Below are 22,225 nucleotides of genomic sequence, written 5' to 3'. Positions count from 1 at the left end.
GCGACTTTTCACACTTTATATTTTTGATTAATATAAAATATAGGCTCAGTGGGTTGCATGTTTATACTTTAGAGTTCTATTAATACTACTGTAATTGATCCTTCCAAAGTCCTTCACTTGTTATTTATCTATGTGTAATTTTCCTCTTTTTTATCTTTCACCTTCATTTTTCTTTTTTTCCAATTCCTCATGTGTTCCTGCATATGACTTACCTTTTGACTTTGTTTCACATATGTTTCGTTTTACCTTAAAATTAAGAAAAAAATTGTTTTCAATGTAATTCCCCCCTCCCCATTTTAAACTCTCAATGTGTTACTTTAAAGTATTTGAGTTATAGTCCTTTTTTTTTAATCGATCTCACTTTGTTTTCTTCTGTCTTTCCTACTAGTAAGTATTCTTAAGAACAAGGGTTATGTAATTGTTAAAGAAGCTATAAAAACAGACATCAGTTTTTCAGATTAGTAGGTATAAACACAGTATTTAAAAATAAAATACCTCTGTTGATCTTTGACTCCTTCTTTTTACGTGGGTAAAAGTGGAAGATTTGCATGTGTCAATTTTGAAAAAGATTTCTTAGTACTTTTAAAGAATTTTTACAAAATCATTAATATTTACTGAAATTGATTTGTCTTTTAGTAGAATCAGGTACTTGCCTGTTACCAAGATTATAAAGTTTGCACTTGAATACATTTTATATTTTTAAGTGCCAAATTGATAGAACAGCATGAAGGTACACAAGAAAGAAGCACCAACAGAACTTACTTAAAAGAAGTTCTCCTGTAGACTTTGATCCTTATTTGGAGGGATGTTTTGTGCATACTCTTGGTGCTGAGTGCTGGAAGTGCAGCTAATTGTGAATTTGAAATAAGACCAAGGCCACCAAGTTGATTTACTTAGTCCAACCAGGCAGCTGTTGGGTGGTAATTTTGCCATTTTACCACTGTTCTCCGTTGGAATCAGGGAGTCTTTATTCACTTTTGCATTCCACGAAGCTTTGAAGACTACAGATGGGTTAAAATTTTTTTTTTTAAATTAAATGAAGGGAGTTAATGGCATAGTCTTAATACTTTTTACTGTCATAAAATGTGTTGCTCAGAACTTCCCTGGTAGCCTGGTGGTTAAGACTCTGCACTTCCACTGCAGGAAGCATGAGTTTAACCCCCGTCAGAGACATTCTACATGCCAAGCAGTGCAGCACAAAAAGTGATGCCCAACAAACCAGGAATTCACTGTCACGCCACACTTCACTGTCTGCAGTTCCTTTTGTTTGGTTTATGATAACGAGATAAACATATGCTTAAATCTAGAACCCCAAACAGTAGTGCAGTAAGTGGTGGTACTTACTTTGTGCTGCGAAGTTCTAAGTATTAAAGGTGAAATAACTTGTTTAATCCTCCTACTTCTATTATCCTCTTTTGACAGATGAGGAAACTGAAACTCAGAGGCACTAACTTATCCAAAGCCATAGTAAACGGTGGAGCCAGTTTTCATATCTAGGGGAATCTACCCCTAAATACCTGTACTTAACCATTATGCCTTCCTTTACCACTAGTCGTGACCTATTCTGCTTCTCAAGGTCATCCCTTGTCTCTCCTACACTTGTCTCATGCCCCCTTCGTACCAACTAGGAACTGTCTTTAAAAAGACTACTCTTTCATGCGTTCCCACATGCTTTTTCTTCTGTGTGGACCCTGGTCAGGACTTCGCAGCTCCATTCTCTTGGTAGTCTGTAAGTAGTGACCCTGTGGGTGACATTGTGACAGACCTGTCTCTATCGGTGAAGAACCGTTTCATTTTTCAGGATCCAACTTTTCTCCTTGTGAAAGGAGAGTGTTTTGTCCTTTTAAAAACATTCACTGACGTTTGAATACCTCCTCTTTTGTGCTACTTGTGTGGCACCAGTATATTCCTTTGTTATTTAAAAATTTTTGTAATAGCTTTATTGAGATGTAATTGATACCTTAAAATTCATAATTTTCAGATACACAATTTAGTGATTTTTAGTATAACCATAGAGTTGTGCAACTATCACCACTATCCAATTTTAAAACATTTTTATCCTTCTAAAAAGTCACCTGGTAGCCTTTTACTTTCACTCCTATTCTCCCTCCGCTAGTCTGCTTCCAGCTCTTGGCAAATCTGCTTTCTGTCTCAATGGACCTGCCTATTCTGGACATTTCATATCAATGGAATAATACAATAAGCGGTCTTTTGGAACTGATTTCTTTCACTTAACATAAGTTTTCAAGGTTCATCCATGTTATGTAGCATGTGCTTCATTCCTTTTTATTGCCGAATACTGAACTGAATGCTCTTTTATATGGACATCACATTTTAAAAAAATGCATTCATTAGTTGATGGACATCAGATATTTATACTTTTTGGCTATTATGAATAATATTACTATGAATATTTGTCTAAAAGTATTTATACGGATGCATGTTTTGGGGTTTTTTGGGATGTGTATCTAGGAGTGGAATTGTTAGGTCATATGATAATTCTGTGTTTAACAGGAACTGCCAAACTGTTTTCCAAAGTAGTTACGCCATTTTACAATCCCATCAGTAGTCTATGAGGGTTCAGTTTCTCCGTATCCTCACCAACACGTAACTGTCTTTTTGGTTATAACCATCCTAGTGTATGTGATGTGGTATCTCATTGTGGTTTTGATTTATATTTCCCTATACAGTAATGACGGAGAAGGCAGTGGCACCCCACTCCAGTACTCTTGCCTGGAAAATCCCATGGACAGAGGAGCCTGGTAGGCTGCAGTCCATGGGGTCGCTAAGAGTCGGACACGACTGAGTGACTTCACTTTCACTTTTGACTTTTCACTTTCCTGCATGGAGAAGGAAATGGCAGCCCACTCCAGTGTTCTTGCCTGGAGAATCCCAGGGACAGGGGAGCCTGGTGGGCTGCCGTCTGTGGGGTCGCACAGAGTCAGACATGACTGAAGTGACTTAGCAGCATAGAGTAATGATGTTGAACACTGTTTCATGTGCTTATCAGTCATTGGTATGTCCTGTTTGGAAAAAGATCTCTTCAGATCTTCTGCCTGTGTTATTTGGGTTATTTGTCTATTTTTTATTAAGTTATAGGGTTCTTTATGTATTCTGGACACAAATTCCTTCTCAGATATATGTTTTGCAAATATTTTCTTTTGTCCTGTGGATTGTTCTGTTACTTTCTTTGATGATATACTTTCAAGTATAATAATTTAAAAATTTGGTGATATCTGAGTTTATCTGTTTTTTCTGTTGTTGCTTGTGCTTTTGGTGTCATATCTAAGGGGCCTAACCCAAGGTTGGGAAGATTTACTCCTATGCTTGTTTGTTTTTTTCTGTGAGTTTTATAGTTTTAGTTCTTAGGTTTAGGTCTTTGGTACATACTGAGTTAATTTTTGTGTATGATTTGACATAGGACACTCTTCACTTACTGTACTTGTCACAACTGTGATAAAATGATCATTGTTGTGATAGTTATTTTTTTTACAAGTGTGCACCTTCTTTAGTTTCTGAGCTCTGTGAAGACTGTGCCTATGCCTTCCTTATTAGGGGATTCGTGGTGTTTAGCAGAGTACCTGACACTTGGGCTTTATTAGGTATTCCTTATAGTAATTCTTTCTGTGGCTTTGAATGTTTTATCTTGAAGGCACAGAGAAAAAATTTTAAGAGAAGATACAGAATATAGATAGTTAATACATATGTCCTCATATTTTAGAAAGGATGGATAAGCATACTATAATGAATACAAACACTGATTGTCTATTTTTTCTCATGATTTCATGTTTATTTTCTTTAAATAGACTGTCATTGCTAGGTAATTTATATCTTTAGTTGGAAGGAATATATTTGAGCAGGTACTATATGTCAGACACTGTGCTAAGTACTGAAGATGCAAATAGAATAAGGCTTTGCTGCTAAGTCACTTCAGTCGTGTCCAACTCTGTGCGACCCCATAGATGTCAGCCCACCAGGCTCCAGGCAAGAACACTGGAGTGGGTTGCCATTTCCTTCTCCAGTGCATGAAAGTGAAAACTGAAAGTGAAGTCGCTCTGTTGTGCCCGACTCTTAGCGACCCCGTGGACTGCAGCCCACCAGGCTTCTCCATCCATGGGATTTTCCAGGCAAGAGTACTGGAGTTGGGGTGCCATTGCCTTCTCTGAAATAAGGCTTAACATATGTCATCAAAGATTTTACATACTAGAAAAGAGATGGGAAGTAAAAGTCTGCTTCTCTTCTTGAACTGGAAGTGCCCAAGAGCAGTTTAAAATATTTTGTGGCAGTAGTGCTATGGAAAGTAGGATGAAGTGTTAATAATGTGTCTGTTCCGTATTGGATGGGATGAATAGGGTGTATAATTGCTAGTGCAAGAATTATAGAATGAGTATGAGAACCTATATAGATTGGGTTTTGGGATGTCTTTAATTTTCACTACCTTTTACAGTTGTATGCAAAGTTACATTAAATCAGATATGGTATCTGTTCTGTAGTGTTGGGTTTTCAAGAGAGCTATGTAGAGAAGGATTAAGATATATATTTTTTCTCACTACCAGGTAAATTTGATGAAAATTTATTATGTCTCAAGTTTCTTTTGTTTTCCTAAGTAAACTAAGTCTCACTAATTTGACTGATACCTTGATAATTTTTATAGTTAAAATTAGTACCATCTGCGTATCTTTAACTAAATATGAAAATATTGCCCAAGTAATAACTCAATTTTTATAAAAGACAGTTATGAAATATTAAATGTAACTCACAATATACAGTTGAACTAATTTTGCACTACATATCTAAGATTCTGAAATGTGTTTAAACTTTTCTATCTCATGGCATTTTATACGTGGTCTCAAATGATTTCTCAAATATGTATTTTTAGAATAGAACCTTTATGACCCCAGGCTTGTACTAATGTCTTTCTTACAATGGGCTTGCAGTTGTAAAGTGTTTTGGCATATTAACTCTTCTCGTCATTGTACTCTGTGACGCTCACAGGGCGAGTATTGCTACAGAGGAGGCAGTATGTCCTGATGATTATATGCACAGACTTTGGGACCAGACTTCTAAGTTCAGATTTCCACTTAGTCCCTTACCACTTATGTGACCTTGGACAAATTACTTAACCTCTTTTTGCCTCAGTTTCCTCATCTTTCAAATGAGGTGAAACTAGGACCAAAGCTGTTGCTAAGATTAAATGACTTTGTATATATGTGGTGCCTTGAGCAATGCTTGGTCATAGTATGCATGTATATGCTCACTGTTACTATTATTATTTATATCCAGTAGATGGTTCAGGAAATAGAGGCTCTGTGAAGGAGGGATTTTTTCATTCTTACCATTAGTAAGTAACAGAAACCAAATTCTTATCCTGTTTTTGCCTTGACTCTTTAAAGCAATAGGATTTTTGTTATTAAGTAACTGTTGAATGGGAAATAGATGGGGAAACAGTGGAAACAGTGTCAGACTTTATTTTTTTGGGCTCCAAAATCACTGCAGATGGTAACTGCAGCCATGAAATTAAAAGACACTTACTCCTTGGAAGAAAAGTTATGACCAACCTAGATAGCATATTCAAAAGCAGAGACATTACTTTGCCGACTAAGGTCCGTCTAGTCAAGGTTATGGTTTTTCCAGTGGTCATGTATGGATGTGAGAGTTGGACTGTGAAGAAAGCTGAGCACCGAAGAATTGATGCTTTTGAGCTGTGGTGTTGGAGAAGACTCTTGAGAGTCCCTTGGACTGCAAGGTGATCCAACCAGTCCATTCTGAAGGAGATCAGCCCTGGGATTTCTTTGGAAGGAATGATGCTAAAGCTGAAACTCCAGTACTTTGTCCACCTCATGTACAGAGTTGACTCATTGGAAAAGACTCTGATGCTGGGAGGGATTGGGGGCAGGAGGAGAAGGGGACAACAGAGGATGAGATAGCTGGATGGCATCACTGACTCGATGGACGTGATCTGAGTGAACTCCGGGAGTTGGTGATGGGCAGGGAGGCCTGGCATGCTGCGATTCATGGGGTCGCAAAGAGTCGGACACGACTGAGCAACTGAACTGAACTGAACTGAACTGTTGAATGAATGTTTGTATGAATTGGGGGGAAAAATTCTATGTTACTTGCAGTTTGGAAGATTGAATTATAGAGCAGGAGTTTTGCTAAATTGAAAGTTAAATTTGACTTCCAAGATTTTCCAATCAAAGAGAAAGATAAATGCTATATAATATCACTTCTGTGTGGAACCTAAAAAATAAAACAAATGAATGGATATGCAAAAGAGAAACAGACTCAGAGATATAGAAAATAAACTTGTGGTACCGAAGGACAGAGAGAAAAGAGGCAGGGCAAACGAGGTATTAGATAAACAAATACAAACTGCTATATATAAAATAAACAAGATTATACTGTATAGCACAGAGAATTATACCTGTTATCTTGTAGTAACCTATAATGGAGTATAATCTATAGCAATACTAAATCGCTATGTGTGTGCTCAGTTGCTCAGTCATGTCCTATTTTTTGTGACCCCATGGATGGTAGCCATCCAGGCTTCTCTGTCCATGGAATTCTTCAGGCAAGAATCCTGGAGTGGGTAGACATTCCCTTCTCCAGTGGACCTTCCCGACTCAGGGATCAAACTTGGGTCTCCTGTTTTGCAGGTAGATTCTTTAACATCTGAGCCACCAGGGAGGCCCCAGATATTGGCATTATTGAGCCACAAATCACGGAATGCCTGGGAAATCCTATGAACAGTGGAGCCGGGTGGGCTACAGTCCATGGGGTTACAAGGGTTTGTACGACTTTGCAACTGAGCACATACACATGGTGAGAACATTTAAGCTCTATTCTTTTAGCAAGTTTCAAGTATGCAACACAGTGTTATTAACTGTAGTTACCATGCTGAAACTTTGATTCTCTGAAGTCATTTATCTTATAACTAAAAAGTTTATACCCTTTGACCAGAAACTTCTTTAAAAACGTTAGTTTTTCTAAATTTAACCTGCAGTAACATTCTACTGATAAAAAAAAAGTTTCTAAAACAAATTATGTGATGCTCTGAGAAGTTACAGTTGTGACTAAAGGTATTAGAGAGACATTGAAGGTTCTCTTCTTACCCTCAATCTTTCCCAGCATCAGGGTCCTTTCCAGTGAGTCGGCTCTTTGCATCAGGTGGCCAAATTTCTGGAGCTTCAGCTTCAGCATCAGTCCTTCCAATGAATATTCAGGAGTAATTTCATTTAGGATTGACTGGTTTGATCTCCTTGCGGTCCAAGAGACTCTCAAGAGTCTTCTCCAGCACCACATTTCAAAAGCATCAGTTCTTTGGCACTCAGCCTTCTTTATGGTCCAACTCTCACATCCACACATGACTACTGGAAAAACCATAGCTTTGACTATACAGACCTTTGTTGGCAGAATGATGTGTCTGCTTTTTAATACACTGTCTAGGTTTGTCATAACTTTTCTTCCAAGGAACAAGCGTCTTTTAATTTCATGGCTGCAGTTACCACCCACTTAAGAGCTGAAATATTCATAAAATTTTAGAGTGTTAGGAGATGATAGAGTATATGTTCATAGTAGCTTTGAAAATAAATGTCATTTGATACAAATTCATTGGCTAATTACCTGCCATTTTTGTATGATAAATAAACTTAGAGTATTTGTCTTCTTTGTGTTTATTGCTAATGTCATATTTTTTTAATATGACTTCTGATAAAATATAAGAATGAACTGTCCTTTTTAAGTTTCTCAGGCCTACAAGTAAAAAAGTTATTTAACAATATACTTTTAAGTCATGTTACTAAGAAGTGTTCTCCAAGACTGCAGCTTGCAATAGGGCATAGATGGTTTGAAGGTAATTTAGAAGTGGTTTGGGAATACTGCTAATTGAAGGATTGGAACCAGCTGTGAGATTTAGATAGGAAATTGTCTTTCCTTCCTGCAGTATTTTAAACATATAACTTTACATTTTTGAGGGAAGATTTATTTTGAAGCTTACCTAGCATTTGTTAGCATATTGAGAAGTATTCCGGCTTAATAGTATGCATCATCGGAGAAGGCAGTGGCACCCCACTCCAGTACTCTTGCCTGGAAAATCCCATGGACGGAGGAGCCTGGTAGGCTGCAGTCGATGGGGTCGCTGAGAGTCGGACATGACTGAGCAACTTCACTTTCACTTTTCACTTTCATGCATTGGAGAAGGAAATGGCAACCCACTCCAGTGTCCTTGCCTGGAGAATCCCAGGGATGGTGGAGCCTGATGGGCTGCAGTCTGTGGAGTCGCACAGAGTCAGACACGACTGAAGCAACTTAGCAGCAGCAGCAGCAGCAGTATGCACCATTTAATCTTTTTTGGTTTGCTCATGTGTGTTGTATCTAGTATAAGGTTTTTTTTTTTTTAGTTTTGGTAAATTACACGTAATATAAAATTTGCAGTCTTAATCATTTTTAGATGTACAGCTCAGTAGTGTTACATTGTTGTGCAGCCAATCTGCAGAACTTTTTCGTTTTTGCAAAACAATCTCTAAGCCCATTAAATGACAACTGTCTATTTCCATCTCTCCCCCAACCCTGGCAACTACTGTACTTTCTGTCTCTATTAATTGACTACTCTAGATACCTTAGATAAGGGCAGTTATATTAATTTGACTACTCTAGATACCTCAGATAAGTGCAGTTATACAGTATTTCTTTTTTCCTGAGTTGCTCATTTCACTTAGCATACTGTCCTCCAGGTTCATCCATGTTGTACCATGTTTCAGAATTTCCTTCCTTTTTAAGACTGAGTAATATTCCTACCTCTCTCTATATATAGGTATTTTTGTTATTCCTTCATAAAAAATATGTTATGAAATATGAAAACTGTGAAAATATGGAAAATATAAAAATATAAAAAATATAAAATTCTTTCATAGCAAAAACACACATCATATTTTTGTTATTTCTTCATTTATAGATGGAAATTTGAGTTGCTCCCAACCTTTGACTATTGTGAATAAAGCTGCTTGGAACATACATGTACAAATGCTGCTTTTCAATTATTTTGTGTATATATGCTGATGGGATAGCTGAATTGTATAGGAGTTCTTGTTTAAATTCTTTGAGGAACTACTGTGCTGTTTTCCTTAGCAACTGCACCATTTCCCTCCAGTAATGTATGTGTTCCAATTTTTGTCCATCCTTGCTAACATTTATGTAGTTTTTCTTTCTTTTTCCTTGTTAAATATTAGTATTGCATTGAGTGTGAAGTGGTATCTCATTGTGGTTTTGATTTGGATTTCCCTAAGGATTAGTCTGGTCCCATCACTTCATGGGACATAGATGGGGAAACAGTGGAAACAGTGTCAGACTTTATTTTTGGGGGCTCCAAAATCATTACAGATGGTGACTACAGCCATGAAATTAAAAGATGCTTACTCCTTGGAAGAAAAGTTATGACCAACCTAGATAACATATTGAAAAGCAGAGACATTACTTTGCCAACAAAGGTCCGTCTAGTCAAGGCTATGGTTTTTCCCATAGCCTTGTCATGTCATGTATGGATATGAGAGTTGGACTGTGAAAAAAGCTGAGCACCGAAGAATTGATGCTTTTGAACTGTGGTGTTAGAGAAGACTCTTGCGAGTCCCTTGGACTGCAAGGAGATCCAACCAGTCCGTCCTAAAGGAGACCAGTCCTGGCTGTTCATTGGAAGGACTGATGCTGAGGCTGCAACTCCAATAGTTTGGCCACCTGATGCGAAGAGTTGACTCATTGGAAAAGACTGTGATGCTGGGAGGGATTCGGGGCAAGAGGAGAAGGGGGTGACAGAGGATGAGATGTCTGGATGGCATGACTGACTTGATGCACATGAGTTTGGGTGAACTCCGGGAGTTGGTGATGGACAGGGAGGCCTGGCGTGCTGCAATTCCTGGGGTCAAAAGGAGTCAGACATGACTGAGCGACTGAACTGAACTGAAGGATTAATGATATTCAGTATCTTCTCATATGCTTGTTGGTCATCTGTGTATCCTCTTTGGAAAAAAATAACTATTCAATTCCTTTGCCATATTTTGAATTGGGTTTTTTTGTTGTTGTTTTTGAGTCATAGAAGTTTTTAATTTATTCTAAATATTAATACCATATCAGATATATGTATTGCAAATGTTTTCTTCCATTCTGTATGTTGCCTTCTCACTGTGTTAACTGTCTCTTTTGATGCCTTGGTGATTTTTTTGAAATCTCAAGTCTTGTTATATTACTCTACATGTCTCAGAGCTAAAATTTCAGATTCTTGGCATTGTATACAGTTTGGCTCATAACTGACTCTCTGGACTAACTAACTTTCTGGGTTAACAGTAACTAACACACTTTCTCTTTTTGTTGCCTAGAAATTTAAACTCCACCCAGGCAAAACTGTTTGCAGTTGAGAAAGTGTCAAGAGTCATCTTATTCTATCCTAGATGTCCTCCGCTTTTACCTAGGGAACTTCTGTTTTTCCAGAGGCGTCTCAAACATCTTTTTCATGAAACCTTTTCTAATCACTCTCTGCTTTCCTAGGCACATGGAATTCCTAGGCGTAATGGAATTGAGTGCTGAACCCTGTGTATCCTTCTGCCATAGCCTCTGAAAGATTTTAGTTTGCTTATTTGTTTACCTGTTTGTTTTATTTTGTTAGACTGAGTTCTTTGTGAGCAAAGTCTTTTGTTATTGGTCTTTTTATCTTTAACTTAGTTCCTGATATGTTGTATATGATTAAACACTCAATAAATGTTGTGAAGTGAATGTGTGATTAGTAAGTGAGTGAGTAAATGAATTAATTCTAAGAGTTACAACAGAATGGACTCTAATTCTGGTTGCTTGCGATAATCCAAGCTAGGTTTCAACAGTACATGAACCTGGAACTTCCAGATGTATAAGCTGGATTTAGGAAAAGCAGAGTAACCAGAGATCAAATTGCCACTATCCTTTGGATCAAGCAAGAGAATTCCAGAAAAATGTCTACTTCTGCTTCATTGATTACACTAAAGCCTTTGACTATGTGGATCACAACAAACTGGAAATTCTGAAAGAAATGGGAATACCAGACCACTTTGCCTGCCTCCTGTGAATCCTGTTTGCAGGTCAAGAAGCAACAGTTAGAACTGGACATGGAATAATGGACTGGTTGCAAATTGGGAAAGTAGTGTGTCAAGGCTGTATATTGTCACCCTGCTTATTTAACTTATATGCAGAGTACATCAAGTGAAATGTTGGACTGGATGAAGCACAAGCTGGAATCAAGATTACAGGGAGAAATAACAATAACCTCAGATATGCAGATGACACCACCATTATGGAAGAAAGCAAAGAAGAACTAAAAGAGCCTCTTGATCAAAAAGAAAGAAGAGAGTGAAAAAACTGGCTTAAAACTCACAATTCAGAAAACTAATATAGCATCTGGTCCCATCACTTCATGGCAAATAAATCGGGCCACAGTGGAAATAGCGACAGACCCTATGTTCCTGGACTCCAAAATCATTCTGGACAGTGGCTGCAGCTGTGAAATTAAAAGATGCTTGTTCTTTGGAAGAAAAGCTATGACCAACCTAGACAGTGTATTAAAAAGCAGAGACATCACTTTGCCAACAAAGGTCTCTACAATGAAAATTATAGTTTTTCATGTAAGGATGTAGTCATGTATGGATGTGAGAGTTGGACCATAAAGAAAGCTGAGCACTGAAGAATTGATGCTTTCAAATTGGGGCGTTGGAGAAGACTCTTGGAAGTCCCTTGCACTTCAAGGAAAGCCAACCAGTCAATCCTAAAGGAAATCAGTCCTGAATATTCTCTGGAACGATGGGTACTGAAGCTGCAATACTTTGGCCACCTGACAATAAGAACTGGGAAAGACCCTGATGCTGGGAAAAATTGAAGGCAGGAGGAGGAGGGGACAACAGATGATGAGATGATTGGATGAAATCACTGACCCAATGGACATGAATTTGAGCAAGCTCCGGGAATTGGTGAAGGACAGAAGAGCCTGCCGTGCTGCATTTCATGATGTCACAAAGAGTCAGACACAACTGAGTGACTAAACAGCGAACAACAACAATGGTACTGCACTGGTAACTATTTCCAGAGTGGTTCCTGGGAGAAAGTAGCACTCATTTTCAAGCTCCTTTATGGAAATCTCCATTTTCTGCCACAACCACTAGCTGCTTTGTGGTAGACGTTTATTACTGATTAGACTTTTACTCCTTGGAAGGAAAGTTATGACCAACCTAGATAGCATATTCAAAAACAGAGACATTACTTTGCCAACAAAGGTCTGTCTAGTCAAGGCTATGGTTTTTCCTATGGTCATGTGTGGGTGTGAAAGTTGGACTGTGAAGAAAGCTGAGCACCGAAGAACTGATCCTTTTGAACTGTGGTGTTGGAGAAGACTCTTGAGAGTCCCTTGGACTGCAAGGAGATCCAACCAGTCCATTCTAAAGGAGATCAGTCCTGGGTTTTCTTTGGAAGGTGAACTCCGGGATTTGGTGATAGACAGGGAGGCCTGGCATGCTGCAGTTCATGGGGTCGCAAAGAGTTGGACATGACTGAGCGACTGAAGTGAACTGAGAATTTTTTATTTTGGCTCAAAGTACTACATATATCTAACTTTTAAAATTTATGACAAATTTATTCCAGAGAGGTTATTAATGATTTTCAGTTCTTTTGAAAACACTGTAAGGATGTATGTACATCAGATGGAATTACTCATGTTATTCCAGATATGTTTGCTATCATTGTTCTTACTAAGGTAAACAAAAGAGCCTGGGAAATGATCCTTTGGTTGGCATTTAAAATCAAACCAAAACAGAAACTGGTATCTTTTCCCATCTTCCATTAAGAGTGTAGCTATTGTTATGAATTTTGGCAATAAATGACTTCATTGAGGTCTTGTAGTTTATGATGTCCTCTGCCAGGGAAATCTTGAAAATGTTTTACTGTTAGAGCAAATTTCACACTAAGCCATATTTCAAAAAAGTCGTTAATAAAAGTTCTGGACAAAGAACAGTCACCATCAAGTGATATGCTACCAAAAGATGGATTGCTACTATTTTAGATGATTTAGTTGTGCCAATTATATGGGCTTTTTATGAGTTATGCCCTACATGATTTCCAGTAAAACTTTGATTTTAGATGTAAACAATATCTATTTAAATATTTAATTTACTTCTAATGTAAATACCAAGTTGTTCTGTATTCTTGTAAGTTTTTTCTTTAAATGTCAAAAATTGTCTATATATAGGCACATTCTGCATTGAACTCAGGGAAATAATTTTCATCCTTCCTTTTGGTGACAGTGTTTCTCTTTCCTGAGTGATAAAATAGTCATTGGTTATGAAATGATAGTATAGATTCTTCTCTAAGTAAAACATTTGAACTGTTCTCCTGTTTCTTGTAAGAGTACTTAGCACCTTTACATGAGTTTTTATTACTTACAAATATTGTCAACTGCAAAGGAAGCAGTGGTTTACATAATTAATATAGAGGTAGTCCAGAATTCATTTGTTCAACTTTTAAATTATTTTGAAATATTGGTATATCTAAGATTGGTGTGTGTAGGACTTTCTAAGAGATAGTGAACCATTCTGTAATATCTTTGTCTTGAAATAAACTGCAAGCTCTCCTGTAGCTCCTTGGGTTACTGTGAGGTCAGTGTTTTCATGCAGTACCTCTGGGTTCCTGATCTTCTTTACTGATCTGTGTTGCTAATGAACTTTAGCCACTTTCAGAGGCAAGCAAGTCTAAAACAAAACCACCTTTATTTCTCTATACTTGCAACTTTATATGTACTTTTTTAGTCTGGGACAGGATCATTTGGTCTTCAAAGGTTTTTACTTTTGGAAAATTGCCACTTATCTTTGACTGTCACTCAGCAGACTCACCTGATGCATAGCACCTACCTGTTCTTCTTTATAGACATGTAAATTAAAGAGTATCTAATGTGATTTACAAGGGAGACATTGTAACGGCCATTAATTCGCTCTAATGTGTGTGTGCCTGCCATATACCAAGTGTTTTATAGATTAGGAACCTAGAGACAATATGTGTGTGTGTGTGTGTATGTGTGTGTACTCAGTCTTTGAGAAGCATCTGTTTTGCAGTTTGGTTAGGGAATGGTGTGTAGAGAGAGACGTCAAAAACTACAGTGTATTATGATAGGTTCTGTGGGGCTTCCCAGGTGGCTCAGTGGGTACAGAGTCCACCTGCAATGCAGGAGATGCATGCAGACATGGTTTTGATCCCTGAATTGGGAAGATCCCCGGGAGGAGGGTGTGGCAACCCACTCCTGTATTCTTGCCTGGAGAATTCCATAGACAGAGGAGCCTGGTGGGCTACAGTCCACAGGGTCACAAAGAGTCGGACATGACTGAAGCAATTGAGCATATGCACAGGAGACAAGGTGAGGTTGTTATGGGAGTACAGTATTCTTGCCTGGAGAATCCCCATGGACAGAGGAGCCTGGCGGGCTACAGTCCATGAGGTAGCAAAGAGTTGGACACGACTGAGTGACTAAGCATAGCACAGCACAAAAGGGTTATTTAACTCAGAGTTTGAAATATTGAGAAGTGCTTCCAGGAGTAGGTCACATCTGAATTGAGTCTTAAAGGGTGAGTAGAAATTAGCCAAATAAAGAGGAGGAGAAGCCTAGAAATAGACTAATATGACCAGAGAGACAGGAGCTATGGGTTAGAATAAATGGTGACTGTCACTTATTGAGCACCTACTTTGTGCCAGACTCTGTATTATGACCTTTACAACACTTACTTCACAATAACGTAAGGGGCAGATGTTGTTATCCTCTTCGCAAATAAGGAAACTGAGAGTCATTACTCTTGTGAGGTTATGACAGGGTTAATGAGTTTCAGAGCTTGATTTTAAAACCCTAGATTTTCTGGCTTTTTGTCAAGGCTGATTCCCCCCAAGAAGGAACATTTTTCAAGGTGGAGGAAATAGTTACGAAGTTATCATGCTGATGAAAAGTCAGATATGCAGGTTAAGGTCTGTGAAGTGTCCTGGGGCATTAATAGTATTTATTCATTCAAGAAATATTTACTAAGAGTCCCTTAAGTGCTAAAAACTCTGCTAGGCATTAGGAATTAAATGACAAATGCTTAAATGGTAGAGGCAGAAGGTGAAAGAAAGTAGAGGCACTGAGTATAAGTGTAGTGTAAGGAAAGAAAAGATAAAAGATAATAATACAGCAGTAAACATAGGGGGAAATTAGTGTGTGTGTGTTTTAATATGGGAAGTACTTTAATTGTTCATGTGCTGAGAAGAAAGAGCCCTAGTAGGGGAAAGATTTAAGATAAACTAGAATGAACTGGTGATTGATTGGTTCATCAATGATCCTGAAGAAGGAGGGAAGTCAGAAACCAAAGTCTGTAGATTGCACATGTTTAATTAAGTAGATTGCAAGATAATCCTAGCATGAAATTGTAATGACTGTATAATTTTAATATAGTTACCCTACACTTGGATAATGGAGACTTGATTAAACAATGAAACTTCTTATGTAAATGATCACTGTGATCTCTTATATCTGGTTTATGCATCCATTGTCTCTGTCCCTCCGTTGTTCTGTCCATACCCTTTTTAACATAGCATGCCGAGTTATTGGTGTTTCCCTCTTGGGAGGGGAGATGAGTAGAGGCTGTGTCTAATGCTACTTAGCATCTGGTAGAATCTCACTTTAATAAAGGCTTTTTGAATTGATCAGTCACTGAATTCCGTATTTGTACCATTTGAATATTAGGTTTTTGTTTTTTAATCTTTTATGGGTTAAAAGGTATATATCCTGTGCAAATTCTAAGACAGATATGTTGTCTCTTATAAGTTAAGTGCATAAATACTTTAAGGTATGCCCAAGTACCAATGAAAAGAGGACTATAAGAATTTTCTGTATGGAGAGGATCTTAAAGTTTCATACAACCTAAAGAATTTTTTAGGTTTAGCTTTTTAGAGATATAAGATAAATTTATTATCAGCTCAGAGTGACCAATTGTAATTTATTTAGAAGTTCAGAAATGATACACTCACACTTTTCATTTCCAGTTTTTTAAAGTTTTGTGTTAAAAAGCCAGTGATGCAATTTTCAAAAATTAAATTTCCTGTGAATGTATGTAGTTCCTCTCAAATATAGTATATTTCTTTTTAATGTCATGGAATTTTCTTTTTTCAGAATCCTGTCCGAAAGATCCCTGACTCACATGAAATAACGCTAAAGCATGGCACTAAGACAGTAAGTTTTAAAAATTTAATTATTTTCTCTCAATAACAGGGCTCTCATGGAAAAGTGAACTAATATGATATACTTATATTAAGGCCATTATGCAATCAACTGATATCACAAAGAAATTGTGATAGACATTTCCTTAATGATGGACATTAAGGAAAACAGATTACCTTTCTGTTCAGTCAAAATAGCCATTACATTTCATTTAAAACAGGAACACTTATTCATTAAGGAAATTGCTATTGTTAAGGAAATTGTCATTGTTATTGTTGGCTTTAAAATCTCTTTCTTCAATATAGGAACACTGTAAATGAAAGAAAGAAATTAAACTCAAATACTTTTTTTTAATTATAGTGTGGGAAAATTTCTCATTACCCTTAGCTTCATTTCTGTATCAGTAAGAGGCCTGACTTTCATTTTTTAGGTGGATGTTGAGATAAGAAATGAACATAAGCTTAGTATGACTGTAAAGATTACATTCCTTAGATTTGTGGATTATATTTTATAATTGTCACATTTATTTATGTTATTTAAAAGTTCAGTTCAGTTCAGTCACTCATTCGGACACGACCCCATGAACTGCAGCACACCAGACCTCCCTGTCCATCACCAACTCCCAGAGTCCACCCAAACCCATGTCCATTGAATTGGTGATGCCATCCAACCATCTCATCCTCTGTCGTCCCCTTCTCCTCCTGCCCTCAATCTTTCCCAGGATCGGGGTCTTTTCAAGTGAGTCAGCTCTTTGCATCAGGTGGCCAAAGTATTGGAGTTTCAGCTTCAATATCAGTCCTTCCAATGAACACCCAGGACTGATCTCCTTTAGGATGGACTGGTTGGATCTCCTTGCAGTCCAAGGGACTCTCAAGAGTCTTCTCCAACACCACAGTTCAAAAGCATTTTACATTTTTAATTTAAAAATTAAAGCAGTGTAAAAATTTGGAGGTATAAGATGAAATCATTTTGCCAAGTCACTTCAGTCGTGTCCAACTCTTTGCGACCTCATGGACTGTGCGACCTCATGGGCTGGAGCCCACCAGCCTCCTCTGTCCTTGAGATTTCCCAGCAAGAATACTGGAGTGGGTTGCCATTTCCTTCTCCAGGGAATCTTCTTGACCCAGGGATGGAATCCACGTTTCTTAAGTTTCCTGCATTGGCAGATGGGTTCTTTATCACTAGTGCCACCTATCTTATTGTAAAAAAAAAATTTAATAGTATTTTATTAAAAATGATAGTTGAGTGAATGAAACTTGCTTATGAATGAATAAAAGAATAAATTTATCTTGGTTTCACTTAATAATGAAGCAACCTTTTTCTCTAATAGATGTCTGACATGTAAAGAAGTAAAATCCTATAATGAGGCAGAAAAATATCAATCAGTAGAAATAGGTCCAGAAATAATGCAAATGATAGAATTAATAGCCATGCATGCTAAAATAATGATATTCTCCCCACTGAAATTTTTACTTTTGAAAATACTGTTTCCATAAAATGGTTATAAAGTACAGTGGGTTTATTATTATTTTAAATGAAGTAAACAATAAATATTATAAATGTCTTAATTTTGCTTTTGCTATGGTAAATATTGACACACGTAACTTGCATAAACAGATATTTTTAGGGGTTCTCAAAAGATTTTGAGTGTAAAAAGTCTTGAAACCAAAATATCTGAGAATGGCTGCCTTTCATTGCTGCCCTTTCCATCTAGTTCTTTACACTGTACCTACTTTTTATTAAATCACATTTTTATATTTTTATTCTGAAATCATGAAAGAATTTTACTACTTTTCATGTTTTTCAGTAAATAAATTATAGACTACTGGAAAATCCCATGGACGGAGGAGCCTGGTAGGCTGCAGTCCATGGGGTCGATAAGAGTCGGACATGACTGAGCGACTTCACTTTCATGCACTGGAGAAGGAAATGGCAACCCACTCCAGTGTTCTTGCCTTGAGAATCCCAGGGATGGGGGAGCCTGGTGGGCTGCCGTCTGTGGGGTCGCACAGGGTCGGACACGACTGAAGCGACTTAGCAGCAGTAGCAGCAGTACTTAAAAAGGAAGCTTTCCTGTCATTTAGAGATTTTTGCAACAGATAGTTCTGTTAATAACAAATAAATAATACATTTTATTTAAATATTCATATTTTCAATGCAAATTTTGTCTTTAAAAATGTGTATAATTAAAATTAAAAAACTAAATTATACAGTTTAAACAATACTTTGTTATTTTACACATTAAAAATCAGAGCTTCTAGTTGTACTATTAGGTTAACTAATTTTTTTTTTTTGCAGTCCTGCCTTTGCACATGTATTTCAATTTGGAAATAGGTCTTTTTTTATATGTCTGTTTCAAATATGTCTGTTGTTTTTTTAAAAACTAGTTTTTCTAAAGATGTTTACACATTCACAGAATTATAGAGAATACTGAAAGGAATTCCCATATATTTGTCTCTGAGCCTTACCAATTGTTGACATAAGGCCTATCTTGTTTCCTGTATACTTTACAATTCTAATAAACCTCCTTTCCCCCATGCCATCTGCCTACCTTGTGGGGTTGTTTGAAGCAAATTCCATATTTCTTATGATTGCTTCTGTAACTTAACTTTTTATGTCTATTTAGAGAATTCATTTATAGTAACTTTCTGTATAGGCTGCCCTTTATTTCAAACTGTGATCCTTTTTCTGTCTCATATATCATCAGTTCAGTTCAGTCGCTCAGTCGTGTCCGACTCTTTGCGACCCCATGAATTGTAGCATGCCAGGCCTCCCTGTCCATCACCAACTCCCGGAGTTCAAACTCACGTCCATTGAGTCGGTCATGCCATCCAGCCGTCTCATCCTCTATCGTCCCCTTCTCCTCCTGCCCCCAATTCCTCCCATCATCAGAGTCTTTTCCAATGAGTCAACTCTTCGCATCACGTTTATTATGCAGTCAAAATGCAGTTCTTTCCTTCTGAGAGGCAGTAGATCTGGGGACTAACTACTTTGATGAGAATGTTAAATACAGTTCAAAAACATTGAGCTACACATTGGATATTTGTATGTGAGTTGGACCTCAGAAAGTTAACAGGGAAAGCAAATAGTTTATGGAACCAGTATAAGTGATATTATAATGTGGCTAGTTACTTATAAACTCATGTTTAAAAATAATTATTTAAGGTGACTATACTTAGCGTCATTTAGCCATATTTACAAGATAATAATTTCCACTTTGCTCTGTTTTGTTAAATTGATTCATGGTTCCTATTCACATGACTCATATTGGTAATTTTAGGTTCATGTGTTCTTCGTTTAGTAACAGTCAAACAATCTTAAAAGGCTTTCTCAAAATCTTTTACTGAAAAAGTGAATTGTTTTTAAGATACCTACTTATATTCTAAGGCAACTTAGTGTATCATATGAAATTGCAGTGATAGCTATTCAGAGTACATGGTAGAGAAGCTGGGATGAAGCTGGTGATTAGATTAAATTAAAGTAGATAGCCAGTGGGAGTTTGTATGTCCCAGGGAACCCAAAGCTGGTGCTCTGTGACAACCTGGAGGGATAGGGTGGGGAGAGAAGAGGGTGGGGTTTCAGGAGGAAGGGGACAAATATATGCCTATGGCTGATTCATGTTGATGTATGGCAAAACCCATCACAATATTATAATTATCCTCCGATTAAAATAAACTTAAAAAATATTTTCTTGTATTTCAAGGAAATAATACTCATAATAACACAGTCAAATGATTTAGAAGGTGCTGTCCATTTTTACTTTTCATAAGTAACAGCAGTTAGTGATCTATATTTTCAGCGCCTATAAGTTAGGAAGTAGGGTTAGAGAGGAGAAGGAAATGGCAACCCACTCCAGTATTCTTGCCTAGAGAATCCCATGGACAGGGGAGCCTGGTGGGCTGCCATCTATGGGGTTGCACAGAGTCAGACACGACTGAAGCGACTTAGCAGCAGCAGAAGGGTTAGAGAAAGGAAATGGGGGTTATAATAGACTATAAATAGTTTCTCACCATTTAATTTTTTTTTTTTTTAATAACAGGTTTCTGCTTTGGGTCTGGATCCCTCAGGTGCCCGTTTGGTGACTGGAGGATATGACTATGATGTTAAATTTTGGGATTTTGCTGGAATGGATGCTTCTTTTAAGGCATTTAGATCCCTTCAGCCCTGTGAATGGTATGTATTATGCAACTTAATATCTTCATTTTTGAAGACAGAGTCTCTGGTCATTTGAATTCCGTTTATGATGATTTTTATCAGAATACTGTACATTTACATGACTGTATTCTACCTTCCTTATTCAGATGAAAGGAAAGTGTACCTTATATTGTAGTAAGCTCCCTTTGGTTACATGAATCTGTTCTAAAAACATTTTCTGTCTTTTGTTGTGTTTTTTTGTTAATACGTTTATTTGGAAATTGGTACTTTGTCTAGTTTAAAACACTTCAGCAGCTACTGTGTAATATTATATATATGTGTATAGCATATGTTAAGCCAATAGGCAAGTGCTAGGGGATGCTGCACTGTGCAGGTACGGTCAGCTGGCACTGTATCATAAAGGGCTTTAAGTGTTGCTACTGTAAGCCACCCTCTTGTTTCTGTTTTTGACCATCTTTGATCTTTTAGCTTATTGGATATCAGAAATGAATTTTATTGGTGAAACTTGTTAACTTGCATGATGTATATTGTAAATGAGCTTTCAATGATGAGATTTAAAAATATTCAAGATATGTGGATTAGCTGAAGTTATTCAGACCCAGTTTCACTCTTATGTCAATGGGGTATAAATCTAGTTTTGTCTTCAACCAGAACTTGTAGGGTTAATGTCTTTTTGCTTAATGTCCGCTTGTAAACTCTGGGTTCCATTAACTGTATGGAGAAAGTTCCTGTCTCTGGACTGTTGAGCGTTTGCTTCTGTGAACCTTTTGTAATGAAAGTGAAGGTTAACGCATCTAAATGAGATGCCAGGATTTTTCTGCAGCCTATCTGAAGTAAAGATTTGAAAATTCGCTAAATAGATCATGTCAAATAAATAATCAATTGGAAAGGAAAAGACAACAAAAACAAAAACAAACAAAGCCCTCCAGTATCTCCAATGATGGCTGTATTTAAAATAGCTCTGATGATTTAAAATAGTGATATTCATCTTGAGTTAATATGATGATCTTTTGAAAATGTACATAAAATATGTTGTTTATATCCCTTTTCCCCACATAATAGTCTCTCAGTACATAAAGGGATTATGCTTTCCTTCTGTCTTTCCAGCTATTAGGTGACTTGTTCAGGACTATCCAGTGCTCTTTTTTTTTTAAATTTGTATGTACCAGGTCTTAGTTGCAGCATGTGGGATCAGTTCCCTGGGTTCCCCAGGGATCGAACCCAGGTCGCCTGCATTGAGAGCGTGGAGTCTTAGCCACTGGACCACCAGGGAAGTCCCTGTTCAGTGTTTTGTTAATAATCAGCTCTGAAGAGAATACATGTCTCATGAATTTCAAGCCAGTGCTCTATTATTTATTAAAATGTGTCATTTGCTACACTGTTATAATTGAAAATGCAGAAAGAAGCCAAGAATAAGCCTATTTTCTCTTCTGCAATTAAATTGTTGCATCCTGTATGTAATTTTGAGCTATCAAGGTTTAGATGGTAAGAAATAGAATTCTTGACAACATATAAAATTAATATAAAACTCTAAAATTCAAGCTTTTAGAAAAGTTTTAGAAAAGGCAGAGGAACCAGAGATCAAATTGCTGACATCCGCTGGATCATGGAAAAAGCAAGAGAGTTCCAGAAAAAAATCCATTTCTGCTTTTATTGACTATGCCAAAACCTTTGACTGTATCGATCACAATAAACTGCGGAAAATTCTGAAAGAGATGGGAATCCCAGACCACCTAACCTGCCTCTTGAGAAATCTGTATGCAGGTCAGGAAGCAACAGTTAGAACTGGACATGGAACAACAGACTGGTTCCAAATAGGAAAAGGAGTACGTC

At 37.3% G+C, this 22,225-nt stretch overlaps 1 protein-coding gene across 1 annotated transcript in view; it reads left to right on the top strand.

Moving 5' to 3' along the window:
• Nucleotides 1-22,225, top strand: part of WDR70 (WD repeat domain 70) — a 272,589-nt gene that overhangs the window by 30,423 nt on the left and 219,941 nt on the right. Inside the window, exons 6-7 of the mRNA XM_005694782.3 lie at nucleotides 16,190-16,249; nucleotides 20,277-20,410. Coding sequence (XP_005694839.2) covers nucleotides 16,190-16,249; nucleotides 20,277-20,410 — 194 coding nt within the window. The remainder of the gene's footprint in view (nucleotides 1-16,189; nucleotides 16,250-20,276; nucleotides 20,411-22,225) is intronic.

The sequence above is a fragment of the Capra hircus genome, chromosome 20, assembly GCF_001704415.2.
Source record: "Capra hircus breed San Clemente chromosome 20, ASM170441v1, whole genome shotgun sequence".
Classification (NCBI taxonomy): Eukaryota; Metazoa; Chordata; class Mammalia; order Artiodactyla; family Bovidae; genus Capra; species Capra hircus.
This window is presented reverse-complemented; position numbering and strand designations above follow the sequence as displayed.